Source organism: Artibeus jamaicensis, unplaced genomic scaffold (assembly GCF_021234435.1).
Source record: "Artibeus jamaicensis isolate MK-2021 breed Jamaican fruit bat unplaced genomic scaffold, CSHL_Jam_final contig_463, whole genome shotgun sequence".
Classification (NCBI taxonomy): Eukaryota; Metazoa; Chordata; class Mammalia; order Chiroptera; family Phyllostomidae; genus Artibeus; species Artibeus jamaicensis.
This window is the reverse complement of record NW_026521841.1, coordinates 1,316,108-1,334,663: the sequence shown is the minus strand read 5'-3', so window position 1 is coordinate 1,334,663 and position 18,556 is coordinate 1,316,108. Positions and strand designations below refer to the sequence as shown.

At 50.5% G+C, this 18,556-nt stretch overlaps 1 protein-coding gene across 1 annotated transcript in view; it reads left to right on the top strand.

Moving 5' to 3' along the window:
• Nucleotides 1-18,556, top strand: part of GLI2 (GLI family zinc finger 2) — a 252,151-nt gene that overhangs the window by 174,388 nt on the left and 59,207 nt on the right. The window contains exon 3 of the mRNA XM_037145343.2: nucleotides 17,580-17,685. Coding sequence (XP_037001238.2) covers nucleotides 17,580-17,685 — 106 coding nt within the window. The remainder of the gene's footprint in view (nucleotides 1-17,579; nucleotides 17,686-18,556) is intronic.

The window sequence follows — 18,556 nt, the reverse complement described above, 5'->3', positions numbered from 1 at the left end:
TCCCTCACCTGCACACTTGCTCAGTACCTAGTTCTGCTGTCCCCTTGGTCTGCATGGCCATGGCCTGTTCATCCCCTCCACCCTGCTGCCCTGGTGGGGGCCCTTTAGCTCTCACCCCATCACTTCAAGGTAGGATCTGCTCCTCATTCACCTCCTCACCCTGTCCTCATCCACACATCTCACCTCTGGATGTAAAATGCAACTCTGACCATGTCACGTCCTTGCATATAACCTCCTGATGCCTCTCCATCACCAGTAGACTAGTGCTGTTTGGCATCCTAAATGTTATATAAGCTGCAGAATGCCCCAGTCTAACCCATCGCTCCAGCCTTACCCACCACCCTAGGCCCTACCCTTCACCACTGTACCTCCAACAAAGCTGTGACAGCATGGAGCACTCAGCTCTTTCTCGTCTCTGTGCCTTCCCTGCCTTCCTCTGCTCACCTGTCACCTGTTCACCTGGGTGTCTCCTGTCAGCTGGGAGAGACCCAAGCCAGAGTATTTTCCTTCCTGCATCTCCAGAGCAGAGCCTGCGCCTGAGACCTGAAGACTGGGCTGTAACAGTGGAGAGGACTGGGCCGGGAGCTGGGTGACCTCTGAGGCCTCTGAGCAGAAGTGGCCTCTCTTGGGAAAACCTCATGACAATGACATGCATAAGCAGGGGAAGGGTATTTTCCATGGCCAGGGACGTGTGCTTCTCTATATTTCCAGCCAGTCACTCTGTGATAAAGAAAGCAGTCATCAGGATGGATAGGACTGGTAGGTGGTTAAGCCTCAGGCTCTAGAGACAGACCCTTCCTTGCCAGTTACTTGCTGTGCGATCTTAGACAGATTACATACGGTTCAAGCCTTGGTCTCCTCACCTGTAAAATGGGGACTGTGTCCCCACATAGGGTTTTTGCGAAGAGCAAACAGACATGAATATAAAGTGCTCAGAGTTCTGCATGACATAAGCACTGAGAACAAGTCTCACCAGTGTATGTCATTCAGTAGACACTCTGCACTTGTCACCACAGGATTGCTGGGCATGGACAGTCTTATTACTGTAGTGAACAATATGGATGTGAAGGATGCTGCCCTCCCGGGGGCATTTACTGATCCTCTTTCACGTCTTGGGGTGGGGAGTGGCTAGAAGGAGGGCGTGGATAGCACATCATGGCCTCATGTTTACATGAGTCCCGGCATAGTAGGTCCTTAAACCTGCCCCACTGCCTTGTGGGGGTGATCAGGAACCATCTCTCCAGTGGTGATGAGGGAGGCCCTTCAAGCCCTGGGCTGATGGTCTGTCCACCCAGCCTCTGCTCAGCTTCAGCCTAAGGGTTTGGGCATGGGAGCAGGGGAGCCTAGGACCAGCCAGAGCTTAGAGCATGGTCATGGGTTCCCGTGTGACATCCATGTGCACTCGGGTGAAACAAGGCAGTGGCATTCCACCTTCCCTCCAGTTGACAACTCTGTGGGGACACATTTCCAGAGCCCTTGCATGTCAGGTGCCTTGTCTTTAGAGCATTTGTTCTGCTCCACCCTGCAGACTTGTGCTCTGTAGATTGTTCACCGTGGGTCCCTTCCAGCACCTGGAAAGGGCAAAGAAGCCAAGGCCCCTGGGTTAAGACTCGACATGATCCAGAACTGTGAGTCAGGAAGTTCCTGTGGATTTGGAAGCATTCTTTCTGCTTCCAGGGAGGGACCATCCCCTGACACAGATCTGGCCACTGCTAATGGCCCCCTGGCCCCATCTCCTCCCTACCAATGGCGTACACATGGCATTGGCCCTGAAGCTGTGGTTCAGAAGAAACCAGTATTGTGGGAACATCTCCTGGCTCTGGCTGGTGTCAGTCCAGCCCAGAAGCAGATTCTAGGTGGGTGGTTTGGTTTGGGAATCTTCCCTTGCCCAGAAAGGAAGGTAGAATAAACCGCCAGGTAGGGCACTGAGTGGCCTGTGGCTGGTGGGCAGGCTGTTGGCAGAAGGGAAATGCAAGCTGACAGGTGTTTCAGGTTAGTGCCAAGTTACCCTCCTCCTCCTCTGCCCAGAAAGTGTATCTCATCCATAGTTTGCCCTGAATATCTAACCCCAAAATAGCTGTGAGGTGGTCCCCCAGCTCAGGTCTCCTGAGTCATCAGAAGATGCAGGACTGCAGCATGATCACGGTCATTCCTTCTTGGTGATGAGGGCCCCACAGGGGATAACCTGAAGGCACCTCCCATACTTGAGAAGCCCACCTGCTTGTCCCAGTGTGGCTGGGCTCCACTAGCCTCTTCCCAAATGTGGCCCAAATCCCCTTACTTTAAGCTGGACCCTGCTTCCAGTGGTCACTGTCTCCAGGCAGCCCTGCCAGGAGGTCCAGCCCCACTGCAAGTGTCTCTGTCCATTTACGGGAATTGTTTCTTCCAAAGTACCATCAGGAGAAAAAGAGTGTGAAATGCTCAAGGGGCCTGGAGTACAGACATGGATTTTATAGCACCAGACCTGGGAACCTGACGTTAGAGGTGTTAGATTGTGCAACCTCTAAATGAAGATTCTGCACTTCGTTTAAACCCATTTAAATGTGGGGTTCCTGGCTCGTCCCAGGCCACCAGCCAGTCCCACAATCCTGTGGACAGCTGAACCTTGTGAAATAACTCATGACTTTAGTGGCTGCGACAGCTTCTCCACATAGTGCATGCTTAGGTGCATGCCAGTGCCAGGCTAGCTGTCTGTGGGACTGCCCATCCTGTTTCCCCCTGGGTCTCCTCAGGGCCCCTGATGGCATCTGCACTTTCCCTGTGCTGTAGTTTCTTCCCTCCAGCTGTCCTGTCCCAACCTCAATCCCAGGGGGCCCTGCCACTGGGGCCTTTGCCCATCCCAGAACTGTGTGATGCTAACAGGCAGTTTGGGGTTTCCCAGTGGCCTGCAGGTCTGAAGTGGGGTGATTGCAGGGCCTTCAGCTACCCCTTCCCTTGGCAGAGTTTGCAGGGTGTCTCATCCTAATCAAGGGCTGCATTTTTTAATTTATGCAAATGGAGAGGGATGGTGGCAGGGAGTCACAGACATCTATCACCCCGTTTCCCAGCACTAGTCATTTGTCACTGGGGCCTTAAAGATAATACACTTTTTGTTTAAGGCAATTACTTAATCTTGACAAACTCCTGTGTTAAGCAGGGCTATTAGTGGAACCCGTCATTAATCAGCACAAAACCAGGTGGGTGCTTTTTCTGAACTGCATCACTCTTGGGGACCTGGGGTGGGCCCTTTGCCATCCCACTGCCCTAATTACACAAGCAGCATGCTAACAAGGAGCACCCCTCATGTGCTGCAGGGGCGCTGAGCCATGGGTGGGAAAGGGGCCCATTTTTAATGCCAGTCAGCACGTTTTCCAAGCCAGGCAGAATGATCCATGGGGGTTATTAGCAGGCACCTGGAACACAGCTGGGGAAAACAGATAACCCCCTCCCTTGGGTGTCTCCCAGACTCGCCTCCAACTTGCTGCATCCCTGGGCAGCACATAGAAGCTGCTGTGTGAAATAGCCTTTTATTTGGGGCGTGGGTGTTCTAATCACTTTTGGAAAAGCCATGAACAAAGTGGAAATACCAAGTCCAGCCTTGTGTCTTCTGGAGTATGTTGGCTCTGCCACTTCTCCTTGCCAGGTTACATGTACTTCATCGTCCATCACACACCTGCAGCTCTGATCACACTGAAGCCTGTCCCGGCCTGTCTTGAGAGGGCGCCGGGCACCCTAGGCCTCCTCTTTGGCCTCATGCTCTATCTTCATGGTCCTGGAAGAGCTCTAACTGTCCTGTCCCACCTGTGAGAACCTGTCTGGAATTTCCAGGGATGGCTGTGAGGCCTGATAACAACACTGATTAGGCAGTTTACTGTCATCTGTAACATCAGGATGATAGTAACAACACACTCCCCATCAAGTGCTGAAGGGTTGAATCGGTTAACAAATGTCACATGTTAGGAAAGCTCAGCATGTAGGAAGCCGGGTGCATTTGCTGTTAGAAATATTTCTGTTGTCAGTCTCTGAGGAGGGTCCCAGCTGATGAGCAGAGGAATCTGTACTGCTCTGTCTACTACTCTGCAGCAGGACTTTCTCTCCTGGGTCTTAAAGTAATGTGTAGGGAATGTTAGCAGCTCTTGGTCACCTTTGTTATCCTCAAGGTCTCTTCTCCAGTAGTGAGAAGATTCACTCACTCGTTCCCCCATTCATTCACTTAACTCATTGTGCTCATATTTCTCACTCCCTCCAGGCCAGGCACTGGACTCTGGCTTTGAGGAAATGGGTCAGAGGGCAGATCTTCTGCCTGATTTGGAGACTGGGCAGAAGAAAAGTCCAGACAGCATCCTACAGGCAGCACAGGTGAACTAGGCTTGCTTATGCATTGGTGCGGTAAGAAGAGGATGAGCAGAGGTGGGGATGGGCCGCCTGGGCAGGGTGAGTGCTGGTGGGAGGCTGGGAGGAAGGAGGGCGTTCTAGTGTCTGATTCTTGGGGGTCAGGTTGTAGGCAGGATCCAAAGAGGGTGAGGATGGGCTTTGTATTCAATTCTGCAGGCAACGGTAGGACCTGGGGACTGCCAGGAATCAGATCCCTTCTCTGGATCCCCTTTTGCTGGAGTAGAACTGGACCCACCGAGCAGGGGCGTTGCCCACAACACCTTGAATAGACGAATGGGCCAGGCTGCTCTTGAGTTTGAGAAAGGAAGGACAGTGGTTTCTCTAGCCCCAAAGCACATTGTGTGTATGTTTGTCCCCATATTTTAAACCACTTATTGTAAAGGTAGTAGATTCTGTCTGCTTTTTTTTTTTTTTTTGGTGTCCGGGAAGCCTTTGGAGGTTTTCTCTTCTCACTCTCCCCTCCTACGCAGTCTTCATTCTAGGAAACAAGATTTAGGGTCCTGCTCAACACCAAGCAGGTCGGGTCACCAGGCGGCCGTGTTTTCTGTGTCTGTTTCTCTGCTTGCAGAACAGGGGAAATGGGCTCCGTGGGCTGGCCTCCACTCTGTCCAGGTGAGCCTCCAGGGTCCTGGCACAGAGAACCACTGTTTCTGCCAGCAGCAGTGGGAGGTGAGGGGCTGGAGTGCGGTGGAAATGGCGCACTTAGGATCCTGAATTACATGGAGCCAGTGCTGCCAGGGAGCCAGGCTTCCAAAGTGTCCCATGGCTTGGCCAGTGTTTCTCCATGTGCCTGCCCCCCACAATTTTTGTATATGCTTTGCTTTCCGGTGTCAACCGATGGTCATTGCCACCAATTCACATGCCAACAGGAATCCCCAATTTGGGGTGCAGTGAAGAAGGAAACTTTATTTAGCACAAACAACTTGACGGCAATCTCTGTTCCGTGATGGTCTGCTCCACTCTGCCTCGCTCCGAGCTAGTCTGTGCCAGGCGCATCCACTCTGCTATACTCCAGGGAGATGTTTTCAGCTCCAGCTCCAGATCCAAATCCAGCCCCAGCCAACAGTCTTCAGTGTTGGTGGAAAGTGCACTCTCTCCGTCAGAGGGGAGCTGACTTACATAGACGCCAGTCCCTGCCCCCGGTCCCTGATTGGTCAGAATAAAACCACCCTGCTCAGAGTTGCACAGCTTCAATTGGTTGGAGAAAGCCTTGGTCCTACTGGTTGAACTAGGACTCCAGGGACTCCTTTATAAAGGCTGGTTCACATGGCAGGAACACAGTGCGGGGAGGCAGTTTAGCACAGAGGTTTCTGTGTGAAGTGAAGTTTTCCTGAAGGGCCCTGCACATAAATGGCTGCCAGGTTCTATCGTTGTTGTTTCTGTTTGTTCGTTCTTTAATTTGAGCCCGGGTGGCCACCAGGAGCCCTTCTTAGGCCTCGAGGTTCACACTAGGGACTTTCTTTTTTGTCAGAAGTTATTAGGAGTCCACACGCCCACAGCCTTGCTTGGGAGCACCTGCCTATAGACTATAAACAATCAAAATTCAATAATGATAACTGGTTAGCTCTGTATTGTCAGTAAGGCAGCCACTCACTGCATGTGGCTTTTGAGTTCTTCAAATGTAGCCTCTTTGAACTGAGATGTGATATTGATATCAACCAAACAAATGATTTTAAACAATACAAATTAAAGAATAGAAAACATCTTATTGATAATTTTTATATTGGTCATGGGCTGAAATGATAATATTTTTGATATGCTGATTCAATGAAGTTGTGCTACTAAAATTATTACCAGTTTCTTCTTTTGTTTTTCTTTTTTTAATGTGACCACTAGAAATTTTAAGATAATATATGTGGTCTACATTATACATCATAGGCCAGGCCTGCATTTGACAGGGGGTCAGTCACTAAGAGAAGAGATTGGTTTTGAATAGAAATTTTTTTAAATTTATTTATCTTTAGAGGGGAAGGGAAGGAGAGAGGGAGAAAAATATCAATGTATGGTTGCCTCTCGTGCGTCCCCTGCTGGGAACTGACCTGCAACCCAGGCATGTGCCCTGACTGGGAATTGAACCGAGATCCTTTGGTTCACAGGCCTGTGCTCAATCCACTGAGCTAAGCCAGCCAGGGCTGAGAATGTTTTAAAGAAAAGTTCCATTTGAGTCACACATCATACTGACAAGGGGCTCTGAGAAGTGGTACTTAGGAGGCCTGCTTCAGTGAAGAAATGAAAAGCATTTTGTAATTAGCTGTCTACTGCAAGCAAGCAAGTAAGTGTGGCCTGAGTGCGGTGCTCAGAAATGCTTAAAGGCTGTTCTCACGGCACATTCCACGTGTGGTTTTGAATCTCATGGACTGGCTTTGGCAGGCTCTCCCTCAGAGCGCACCCTGCAGTAAGGGCTGCCTTAGCCAGCTAGGTAAAGCCTGGTGGGGACTGAATGCTGTGGCTCCCTCAAGAACTGCAGCAGAGTGACCACAGAGCCTCCTGGCCCTCTTGGGAGGATATGAGGCAGGGCTGAAGCACCCGACTGGGGAGATCTCTTTCTAAAGCTCTGCAGGAAAGGGGCCGGGTGCTGCTGAAGGAAGCAGAGTGGCAGGTATACCTTGGGACCCATGAGCAACCAGGCAGAGGAGTGGCTCAGACGTCCCCTTGAGAGGGCTGAATGCTCCCCATCCCCCATGACAAATAGGCTTTTTGAACAGTGACAGGACAACATCGAAGCTGCCAGCTGACAGGGCTACTAGTACATGTTGGCAGGTGGATCTGTCAAGGGCAACGAAACTCAGGGGAATGTTTCTTCAGGGGAACTGTGTGGTGTTGGGCCCTCGCTGGAATGCCTGCATCCATCCCAGGCCACCTGTCTCACCTGCCCCAGAAACAGGTGGAGTGAGCTCTGGGACACAGGTACCAGCTCACAGGGCACTCTTCTCTAAGCCCTTGACCTGATTTGTGTCTACTGTGAAGTTCTTTGGGGGTCTGCAGGCGAGATCTTTGGAGCTGAAGACCCTGGGCCACTAATCTATTATAGATTTGGGGACCTGCACATTACTTTCTTTGGAACAGATTCTGTGGCCAAGATACTTTTCAAACTTAATCAGGCTTGGCCTTCTCTCAGGTTTCTTTTGGTCCTAACATTTTCTAATGTGGGACCTCACTTGTCTACCCTGATCTGTCTCATTCCTTACCATGGCAGGCATCTCCCCAGGGTCCCTTTGGAGCACCACCCTCATCTTCTACCCCTAGTTGAAGGGGCAGAGGTCCATGGAGACGGCCACACCAGCACTCCTGGGGCCCTCGTGCATGTCTGGCTCTTTGAAAGCCCTTGACACATGTTAGCCTCTCTCTGCTTTACAGTCTCTGTCTGATGTGGGTTCTGTCACAACGTTCATTGCACATATGAGGAGACCAGGTAACAGGAAGGCGACACAAAGCAGCAGTGGGGCCAGGCTTGGCTGCTGTGTCAGCCACAGCCTCAGTACCGTCCACCGCAACATTGTGGCATCCAGCCTGGGTCCCATCTGCTTCTTGTGGCCTCTTCCCTTTATCTTCGCCTCACTACCTGAGGGTGTCTCAGTTAAATAAGGTTGTATAACAAAAATACCATAGACTGAAGGGCTTAAATAAATGACAGACATTTATTTCTTAGTTCCGAAGGCTGGGAAGGCTGAGATCAAGGCATCGGCAGACTTGCTGTGTGATTTGGTAGTTGATAGATAGCTGTCTTCCCTCTGTGTCCTCATGTGGTGGACAGCATGAGGGAGCTCTCCGAGTTCCTTTTAAGGGTGCTAATCCCATTTATGAGAACTCTATCCAAATGCCCATATCATTTCCCACAGGCCCCACCTCCAAGCATCATTACATCAGGTGTTGTGATTTCCTCCTAAATTTGGGGTGGGGGAACATATACATTTAGTCTCGAGCACAGTGGACTGGTCCCAGGACTGCCCAGGTTCCTGTGTGGTGAGGTCCATGTAGCACTTGGGTCTGGCCTCTCCCTGTAGCATGTGGTCAGGTGTGTGACTAGCCCTTGCAGTGAGCACTTCTCTCCTCTCTGCATGCCTGCCCACCCAACCTAGAGACCAGCCTCAGGGCCTCTGCCCCTGTGTGAAGTGGTTTGCACTGGCCTTGGCTTCATGAGCTCTCCTTTTCCAGCAGCTATTTTGTCATATTTTGTCAAGCAACACCCCTTGGAAAGGCCAGCCTGTGGCTCTGGAGCAGTCAGTGTACAGTGGCGGGCCCAGCCCGAGGCCCTGGTCCTGCCAAGTTCTGTATGGGGGCAGGTCTGATGGAGAGTGAGCAGCCTGGGCCTTAGCCCGCCGGACACCAGCTGGCTTGTGGTGTTGGAATTTCCTGTCTGATTTTCATTCCCCCTCCCCCACCTAGTGAGACAGAAACACTTTTTAATTGCACACTGTGGAGTGCCACTCAGGATATTATTATTCTTATTAAGTGCTTCCTGTGGAGCGGTGCCTGGGCATCAGCAGAGGCCTTTGGAAGCAGCCTTTCCTGGGCTTATTATTGGGAGTAATAGTGCCATTTGCAGAAGGCCTGAAAGCAGACTTGCCTGGGCACTGAGAAGGAGGCTTTTCTGGACTCCTCTGCATGGTCATGCCTCTAAGCTCTGATGTTTGGGCCAATGACTTCGTTCCCACTGGGAGAGGCCTTGGCCATCTGAGTCAACATGTCTGGAGGGTTGGCCTCGGAAGTCATCCAGGTTTCGGAATTGACTGAGGCCAGCCCAAGCCAGGGAGGCATGCATATGTGCTGTCCCCGTGCCTTCTTTCAGCCCTGTGTGCACCTTTGTTCTTGAAGCACAGAAAAGCATAGGTATCATGACTCCTTCAAAGCTTATATTCCTTGTGATGCCCACACTCCAATCCACTACACAGAAGCCCTGGTACATGGGACAGCATGCTATTCACCATATTTGAATGTCACATCCAGGGCTCTCATCAACCATGTCGAATTTCTTCAGCTGCAGCCATTCTCTATCTGGTATAATGCATCCATCAGAGGCACAAATATGAGAAATAATCTCCTATTTACTGTTGTAAGTGGAAATTCTGACCCTACAGCTGGTGCTAGAAATGTATAAAGAGTAATAGGCCAATGGACCCCCAAGTGTTGGTCCTGAAAAGCATTTTCAGCACCACCTGGGCACTTACGTTATAAGTGCAGATTCCCAGGCCCGCCGAAACAGGAAACCTGGGAGTGGGGCCCGACAACAAAGCCTACATGTGATTCATTCTTAAGTCTGAGAAGTGCTGGTATTAGCGTCTTAGGTATTCGTGGGGCATCTTGTTATGTGTGCACATCATTTAATCCCCTGCAGGACCCCAGGAAGAGGTATTCCTTGTCCCGCGTGCACATGGGAGGCCACGGAGTTTGGGCTAGGATTCACACTGCACACAACTCTGTGCAGAGCACCATCGACTCTCCTGGACTCTCTCCACATTGCCTGAGCTGGAAGAACTCATTATCTCTCCCTTCCCTCTGTGCCTCCCTGTACTGGCTCCATCAGGCCTCCCTGACAGCCTCCCCGGCTGCTCTGGGCTCCATGGAAATCTCCATTCCCTGAGTCCAAGACCATCCTGGCAGGCTGTACTGCATAGACCCCATCAATCACAGAGGGTCAAACTCTGCAACTTTGCCCAGGGCTTCTGCACAGCTGCCCCTGGTGCAGTAATTGTGCTTATTATTCTCTGGGACCTCCAAGGCACCCAAGCAGAGTCTTCATCCAATGACTGAGTGAGGAGGCCTTAGGTGGGCCTGGAGCCAGGGTTGAGAGCTGTGCCCTGTGTGGTAGGCAGCCACACTGTGGATTCTGGCTAAGGAGCTGGACCTGGGGAGACCCTACAAGGTCAAGGTACCAGTCAAGTTCATGTTAGAGGGACCACGTGTCTGAACATCATCATCTCCCTCTGTTAGACTGAGGGAGGGAGTGTCTTGTCTTGTCCAGTCTCTTCTTTGTAGCTAGTGTTGCCATTTCTGGTATCTTCTGGAAAGACTGAGTTCCAGTTTCCCTGAGGAGTGGGCCTGGGATCCTCACATGAGTGGGAGAGAGTGAGGTGTGCTGCCCTGTGGAATCTGTGATAAGCCAGTTTCAGTGGCTGGAAAAAGAGACCTTAACCAAGCAGGCAGCCAGCCAGTGTCCAGCAGAAGGGCTGGCTGATTTTCCAGGGTATGGGGGCACAAGATAAAGGTGCCAGTCACCACATGATTGACATTTTCCATTTTGTGGAGCGTCTTAGAATTCCTGTCCCCTGTGGGTTAAACGGTTGAATTGGTGAATGGGTTTCCAGGGTGGGATGGAGAGCAGCAACCTCTCTCTGATGGGAGAGAGTCCTCCCAAAGGCACACTTGTCCAGGCCATTGACCCCTCCTGCCCCTCTTCCTGGAGAGGGGAGCTGGGTTTGCTTTAAGGCAATTGGGTCATTAAAGGGATCTCACCCTCGGAACTGCGACTCTGCAGCACAATGGGAAGTGTCACCCTCCTGGGACCTGGTCACATCCTCTACTGCCTTGAGCTGCTTTGCTGCTGACTTTCCCGAGAGCTGAGACTCTGCTGCAGAACAGGTGATATGACCGAAGTCAGATGAGGCAGGGATATGTGGGATTTGTTTAAACACCATCCTTTCAAATAAAATTGACAACAGTGTTTACTCACTGGAACTACTAAGCCACCTGTGAGTCCCCTCATTTGGGAAACACTGTAGTTCAGAGTAGCTGGCCTGAGCCTCCTGTGGGATGGGCCATGTAGGACTGATTTGTAGAAGACGTTTCCTGCAGTGCCCAAAGCCATGACCCAGCATTCCTGCCCATCCCCACTCTGTACCACAGTGAGTCGGGAGCACTGAGCATGCATGGAATGAACATCTAATCATGGTGCGTTCCCATCTGATGTATCATGGTGTCCCTTACACTAGGGGTCAGGGAAAAGCTCCTGTCATGACCAGAGATTGGAGCCTTGTTCACATCTCCTCTGAGGTTCACAGTGATGGGGAAGGAAACTACCCTTTCCTGAGTTCCTGCTCTGTGCCAGAGATTGCGAACATGCTGCATAGTAGTTGGGTGGGTGTCCTACCTACTTTACAGGTGAAGACACTGGCTTGGAGAGCTTGTCACTTGCTAGGAAGTGACAAAACTAGCCTTCACAACCAAGTCTGTCTGGTTTATGGCTTACGTGCCTCCTACTCCTGTCCCAACTCAGACCATGGGGATAGGTCATCCTGCTTAGGGCTGTCATTTGACCAATGTGCAACCTAGGAGCAAGCCGATTTTAATCTAGCTTGTCTGCCATTTTCTCTCTCCATATTAGCACCTTCCTTCTTCAAAGATACAGGTGTTTCTTGCTGCCTGGGTTCCTTCCATTAGGAGGAAAGTCAGCTGGTGAGTCATCAACACTTTAGTGTGAATTTGTTTCTGTGACTTTCCCACAGGGTCTGTTGGCTTTCCAGAAAAATAATGAAACACTTTCCCTGGATATTATTTTAGGTGCAAGGAATTATAAGGGAAAGGAATAGTATCATATTAGTTTTCAATGGGGGATCCCAAGCAGAGTCCCCAGTGGTATGAGAGAAATTGGGGGCCAAGAAGTCTTTCTGGTTATCAGAGGCTCATTTCAGCTTATCAGAGGCCAGCTGGAGCCCATCAGAGTATCCATGATGCAGCCACAGCACTGGCTTCCTGTGGGGTGACTCTGGAGCCCAAGAAGGATGGGATCCATGACGTGCTCTGGTCCCTGGCCCCCCGCCAAAGCCCCACAGGCTGTGCTGAGATGAGTCTGTGCTCCATCCTAACTCAGACCTGCACTGTGCCAGCACCAGGCCTCCTTCCAGAGATACCCACCTGTGTTGTTCCTCGGTCAGTGACAGGGCAAGACAGCTCGTCTCACAGAAACCCATTTCTTCCCTGGTCCTCCGTGTTGTAGCAACACATGACTTCATACAAGGAGAATTCTGGCAGCTGTGTCAGCTGCCCGGTCATGTTTGATGACCCAGTTTTCCTGATTCTTTGTCTGAGCTGTCTGCTGACCTTGCCCCATCCTTTGCTGTAGAAATTCACTAGAGTCGTCATTAATGGGGCATCAACTGGAGCCGGGCTTCCAGGGGAGCCCCCACCCACCCACCCACCCCTTCCCAGTGCCCTGCTCACTCACACAGTGAGATTTCTAAACCAGGGACACCATGGGCACACATGTTGCCTCACCCCTGGGACCACCATCCAAGGAGTGTTTGGCATTTAAACCTTGGCACAGAAAAATTCTGGGGTTAAAAAAGAAAAGCCATTATGCCACTATTCTCAGCTTCCCAGACTATTGGTTTTCCTGTGTAGGATCAAAAACAAATGTGATTTTTCTTCAGAGGGGGTTGCGCAATCCATACAAAATTCCCATCTCAGAGTTTCTTCCTCAGAAACTTAAAAAGAGAGCCATTTCTTTGAAATAGCATATGGTGTGTATGTTTTTTCCCCTCTGCCGGAAGGACATGATTTAGTTTGGATTTTTGTTTAACTTGAAGAAAGAGCCCACAATGAAAACAATGTGTGGAAGGGTCTCCTTCAACATGCTATTGAAGGCAGCTCTTGTTCTTTATGTTCATCTTCATGTTCCCTGGGTGCTGCTGACGGCCTCTCAACATAAGGGTTTCTCGCAGTGGTGCACAGTGGTTTCCTCCTCCCTGGGCTTGGCCAAGGGACCCTGGGCTAAGCATCTACCTCTGAAAGTTTTCTCCAGGGTGTGTGGGTCAGTCCTTGCTGGTCCGAAAGGTCTTGAACCCTCACATGATTCAGGGTCAGCCTTCATCCTCAGTTTACCTGCACAGAGGTGCAAATTTGGTTCCAGAGACAGTTTCAGGGTATGAAGTTGGTCCCAGAGACAGTTTAGGAGGGCGTCCTACGAGTGGGCTCAGGTGACTGGGCCTGTGGCTGGTGGCCGAGTGGGTAAAGAAGGCTACTGGCTCAGGGAATCCCTCCTGTTACCTGCTCAGGGACCCCTCCAGAAGCCTCGGTGTGTCACCAGCTAAGACCAGCATGGCCCTTTCTCAGAGGTGCAGAGGACCATTCACAAACATCAAGACGGTTCTGGTGGGAGAAATTAAAGCTTGCTTTATCCTCACTGTACAGATGGGTAATGTGAAACCCAGAAAGGGGACATACCTTCTGCAAAGTCCATGGTCACTAGTGGCAGGGCCAGTCTGGGACTCCTGTCCAGTGTGTGGCTCTGCTCTACCCCACCGCCATGCTAGCCCTACTCATGTGGCCTTCTGAAAAGTTTTGTCAGAGCACATGACTCCCTGTTCAGACCCCCCTCCCCAATGGCTTCCCAAATTATTCCTCCAAAAAATTCCAAAGTCCTTCCCACACCCTGTTCAGGCTTATAGGACCCTCTTTCCTGTCTCTCCCACCTCCAACCTCTGCTCCAGCCAGGTTAGCCTTGGTGACGGAATTGCCAGGTTCCTCCCTTTGCACTTGCCATTTCCCCCTGCCTGGTGTACCCTCTCCTGCAGGGAGCCATTACACACTCCCACTCTACATCCAAGGTTTCTCTCTCTTCCCTGGCCCAGCCCAATTTCCTCTTGGCCTCACCATCTTCTGACATTGTGTTATAAGTATATTTGCTCATTCATTCAGGGCCTGTCTGCTCTTAGGGAAGCTCTACAGCTCTGTGAAGGTGACAGTGTGGGCTACTGTCACTACACTGCTCCCAGAACCTAGATTTGCCTGCTACATAGCACACCCCCTTGATACAAGGCAGATGAATGCATGATTGGTGAAGGGAATAAAGGAAGGAAGGAACGAACTAGTGAAGGAACAAATGAATGAATGACTCGTTACTTCTACAGTGACTGCTGCCCAGACTTAGCCCCACCAATGTGAGTAGACTGGGCCACCTTGGTGAAGCTGGGCAGAGTGGTCTGGACATCGCTTTCTAGCTAATCACAGGTACTTTGGCTTGTTCTGGGACCTCACCAGGTACATTTTGTGTTGGATGTAAGCCCCCTATTGCTGAGGGCCTGCTGTGTGCTGGATGCCAGGAAACCACATGGGGCTTCATGGAGGAGAGAGAGTAAAGCCACAAACTGACTGATTATTACTCTCCTAGAAGTAGACCTATCACTCAGAGCCTCAATGTTCTTTCCTGAGAAATGGGGATAAGAAAAGGTTTATGGTAACACTAAATGAGATGCTATAAGCAAAGGCCCATGAGGTAGGGGGCTTCATTGAAGATAAGAGCGCCTGTAGCACTTCCCCTCCCTGACCCGGTGGGGAGTTGGCCACATTCAAGCTGCTGGCTGACCTAACACATCAACACCTGCATGCAGAGAGCCTCTGACATGTGTCCCCAGGCTTCTACTGAGGACTGCAAGGGCATGAGCTTGAAGGGGCTAGAACTATGGCCTGAACTCCTGCTGTCTGCTCATTCCATGGGTGTCAGCTGCCTGAAGGACAGCAGGGGCTGCCAGAAGTCCTGACCTACCACTTGAACTTGAGAGAGCTGCTTCCTCAGAGACTGGGCAGAAAGGAGGGAACAGCCCCAGCTTCAGCAGCACTCTGGATGGCTCTCCCTTATTCTCCCCAGGCTCCTCCTTCCCCAGCACACATAGACACGCACATTCACAGTCCCTGGCCTTGAGAAGCAGCCAGATCAGTCTCAGCGCCACTCCATGTCATGTTTGCATGGTAATAGCTCTGTAGACATGGGAGAAGTTGCACTAATTCTGTGCAGAGAAGCATCTCTGCTCATAGCTGGTTAGGCAGGGACCAGGTTGGAAGGGTGGGGGGAATCTGGTGTTACATCAAGGGACCCCCTTCAACCCTGCAGGTGAGACACTTGGAGAGAAGAGTGCACAGGATGCTGGGGGATGGCCAGCAGGAAGACCAGGAATTCTGGGATGCATGCACCTCGAGGTTACTGTGAAGACCTGGGAGTTGATATTTGCAAAGTTCTTGGAGGAGGGCTTGGTACTGTGTGTGCATTTGTTAAATACAGGAGGACCCAGACATGCCCCTTGTACCAGGGGCTGCCTCTGAGTATTCATTCATGCTGGCCAGAGGGCAAAGCCACAACCAGGTCCCTGGATTCTCTTCCTGGCTCAATCATTTTTTAGCTTCGTGACTTTGATTCTCCCCCAGCCTCTATCTTCTCATCTGTGACATGGGTACAGTAAAATCTACCCAGGCTGCCTCAGGGGGCTTTGGGATATGCAGGGAAATGTTCAGAAATACACAGAAACAAAGCATATTTGTTCGTTAACCATACTGTGATCCACTCTGCCTGGCCACATTAAGCAAGCATAAAAGCCCTTTCCTGCATCTCTGGGGAGGTGAGCACAGCTCCCTTGCTTGAGTTCCCTGGGGTTCCAGAAGCCCAGTGTGTCTCCCGTGTGGAAGTGGCCCAGCACTGGCCTTCCCTTCTTAGAGGCCAATTACTCTTTGACCCCAAGATTTCTGGAGTCTGAGTTTGACAAATTGATTTAATTAAGGTGTGAAGATTATTTTCCTTTTTACCAGTTCCCATGAAAGATGCCAGTATTGTGGAATTATGTAAATAAAATTGACTATTTAAAAATCAAGGGTAGCCCTAGCCAGGTTGCTCAGTTGGTTGGAGTGTCATCCTGTGCACCAAAAAGGTGTGAGTTCGATTCTTAGCCATGGTACTTACCTAGGTTTGTAGGTTCAATCTCTAGTCAGGGCACATATAGGATGCAACTGATAGGCGTTTCTCTCTCACATGGATGTTTCCCCTCCCTGCTCCTCTCTCTCTAAAAATCATTTAAGAACTTAGCCTCGGGTGAGGATTTAAAAAAATAAGTTTAAAATGTCAGGAGAAAAACTCCTCTTGTTAAGGGTTCTCAGAATTCAAACCAAGTGTCCATCAAGGAATAAATGGGTAGCGAAAATGTGGTGTATTTATGGGAACCATGGTATAATGAAGGGATCTTGGAGACATGATGCTAAGTGAAGAAAGCCAGTCATAGAAGGACAGACACTGCATGGTCCCACTCACATGAGGGACCTGGAATAGTCAAATTCATAGAGACAGAAAGTGGAACGGCAGTTGCCAGGGCTGGGGGTGGGCTGAGAGAGGGGGAGTTGTTTAAGTGGTGTAGGGTTTTAGTTTGAGGAGGAAAAAAAGTCCTCTAGATGGATGGTGGTGCTCGTTGCACAACAACGTGAATGTGTTCAACTGTCCTCTACCCTTAAAAAATGGTTAAAATGGTAAATTTTGTGTTATATATATATTTTACCACAACCGAAAAAAGAATTCACAGTGTTTACAATATGGTACCAGAATCTGTTTGCACAGAAACAGCAGCATTATTTGCATGCATTTATTAAGTGGGCCTGGCAGGCTGCTGCCCTGTGCACATGAAAAAGAAACCCTCCGCATTTCTCTAACCAGTCAGCAATTCAGACTCACCACGGATTCCCACTGGCCCACAGCCTTCTGCCCGAGTGAGAGCTGACTGAGAAATCTCCACTTCTTAGCTGTTTTCCCAGTCTAACTGCTTTTTAAAGAGCCTTGTTTTCCTAGCACCTATAATTATGTTTGCCTCCAGGGTACCCAGGATTTTTTTTTTAATAAGCAAAGAGCATCCTACAATTATCATGATGATTTGTTGAGGGCAGGCCAAGTGCAGATGGGCTGACTCACCTCTGGAAACCAGTGCTCGCTAGCTGGCATTTGCTTCTTGGAGGCACCACCAGCGTACTCAGGGTCAGTAATTAATATTAAGAACTGGAGAATTAACATACCCACATAGGTGTCTGCTGGCTACAGCTGGAGCAGTCCCTGGCTTCACAGATGGTTCTAGGTAAATATCGCCAGCCTGTGTGGATGCCGTAACCCAGGACTGCTGGAGCCACACACAGCCAAGGCCGGGATGGGCAGAAGACTGTCAGCTCTGTCAGCCCTGATTTGCGGCAGAGTCTGTAATCTCCCTGAGTTCAAAGAGCGCTTAGCTGCTTGCCTTTGTCAAGAGCGCAGTTGGGGATCTTTTATGTGAAAGATGTAGGATTCTCGGGTTGACTTTGATTATTTATTCATCCCTTTTCATGGGCGTGTGATAGCCAGGGCACCTCAGAGCCCCCTGTCCTGACTGCTCTTGCTCTGAAATTCATTGAGCTTTAAAGCCCTTTGAAAATTGCTTTTTGAGGGTGGGGAAAGGTTTTGAAGTTCTGTCTCTCTCTCCCCTGTACAGTGCCACAGCACCTTTTGCCGCCGTTCCATGCTCCCTTACCGATTGACATGAGACACCAGGAGGGACGGTACCATTATGAGCCTCACTCTGTCCATGGCGTGCACGGGTAAGTTCTGCCCTCTGCCTGCCGCCCCGGCATGCAGTCACCTGCCACTGGGGGGGGGCCAGGCTGCCCACATCCCAACCTTTGCTGCTTCTGTTTTTCTTTTGGAGTTCCTGATCTGCATTACCCTGAGCAGAGCCAATCCCCTTGGCCACCCACAGGGGCACTGACCTGGGATGCTGAGTGAATGTATGGGTGGGGTGTGAACACCCAGCTCCCCTCTGGTCACCTGAGAAAGAAGCAGTGCTGTCTCACACCTCATCACTTCTAAGGCTGCAGACTCTCCTACCGTATCTATCCAGAAGTACCTTGGGGCTCTTTATCCACCCATATAGTGGGAGTCCCCTTCAGGCCAAAGTCCCGTATATATGAGTATGGTGGACCATATTTATGGGACTACCATATGTGGTATGGTGGCCTTGGTGATAGGTAGTCTCAGCATAATAATTCATAATGCCCCTTTCACTCTCTCAAGTGTGCCAACTTGGACACTAAATTATAGGGTTACCCTGCTTATAAGGTTAAGCTCAAAGTTATTCTTTGGGGCCTCTTCCTGCTCTCTTCTTTGAGACCTGCAGGCTGTGAAGCACCAGTCTGTTTCACTGTACCTCTTGAAGCCCCTAGATGGTGTTGCTTTTCTTGGTCTTTATTACTTGAAGACCCACGCCCATGCCACCCCCATCTGTCTGCTTTCAGAAGACAGGCCAGAATCTTCCCCTCATCCCCAACATCTCTGCTGCTCCTGCACCTGCCTTGGAGGGGACCTGCTGCACAGGATCAGCTGCCCTGTGGCCTCTCTTGACCCAGCCACCTCCCTGTTCAAGTTGCAGTTTGTGTTTCCAGCACAGACAACCCTGTTGCATATTCCCGTGCC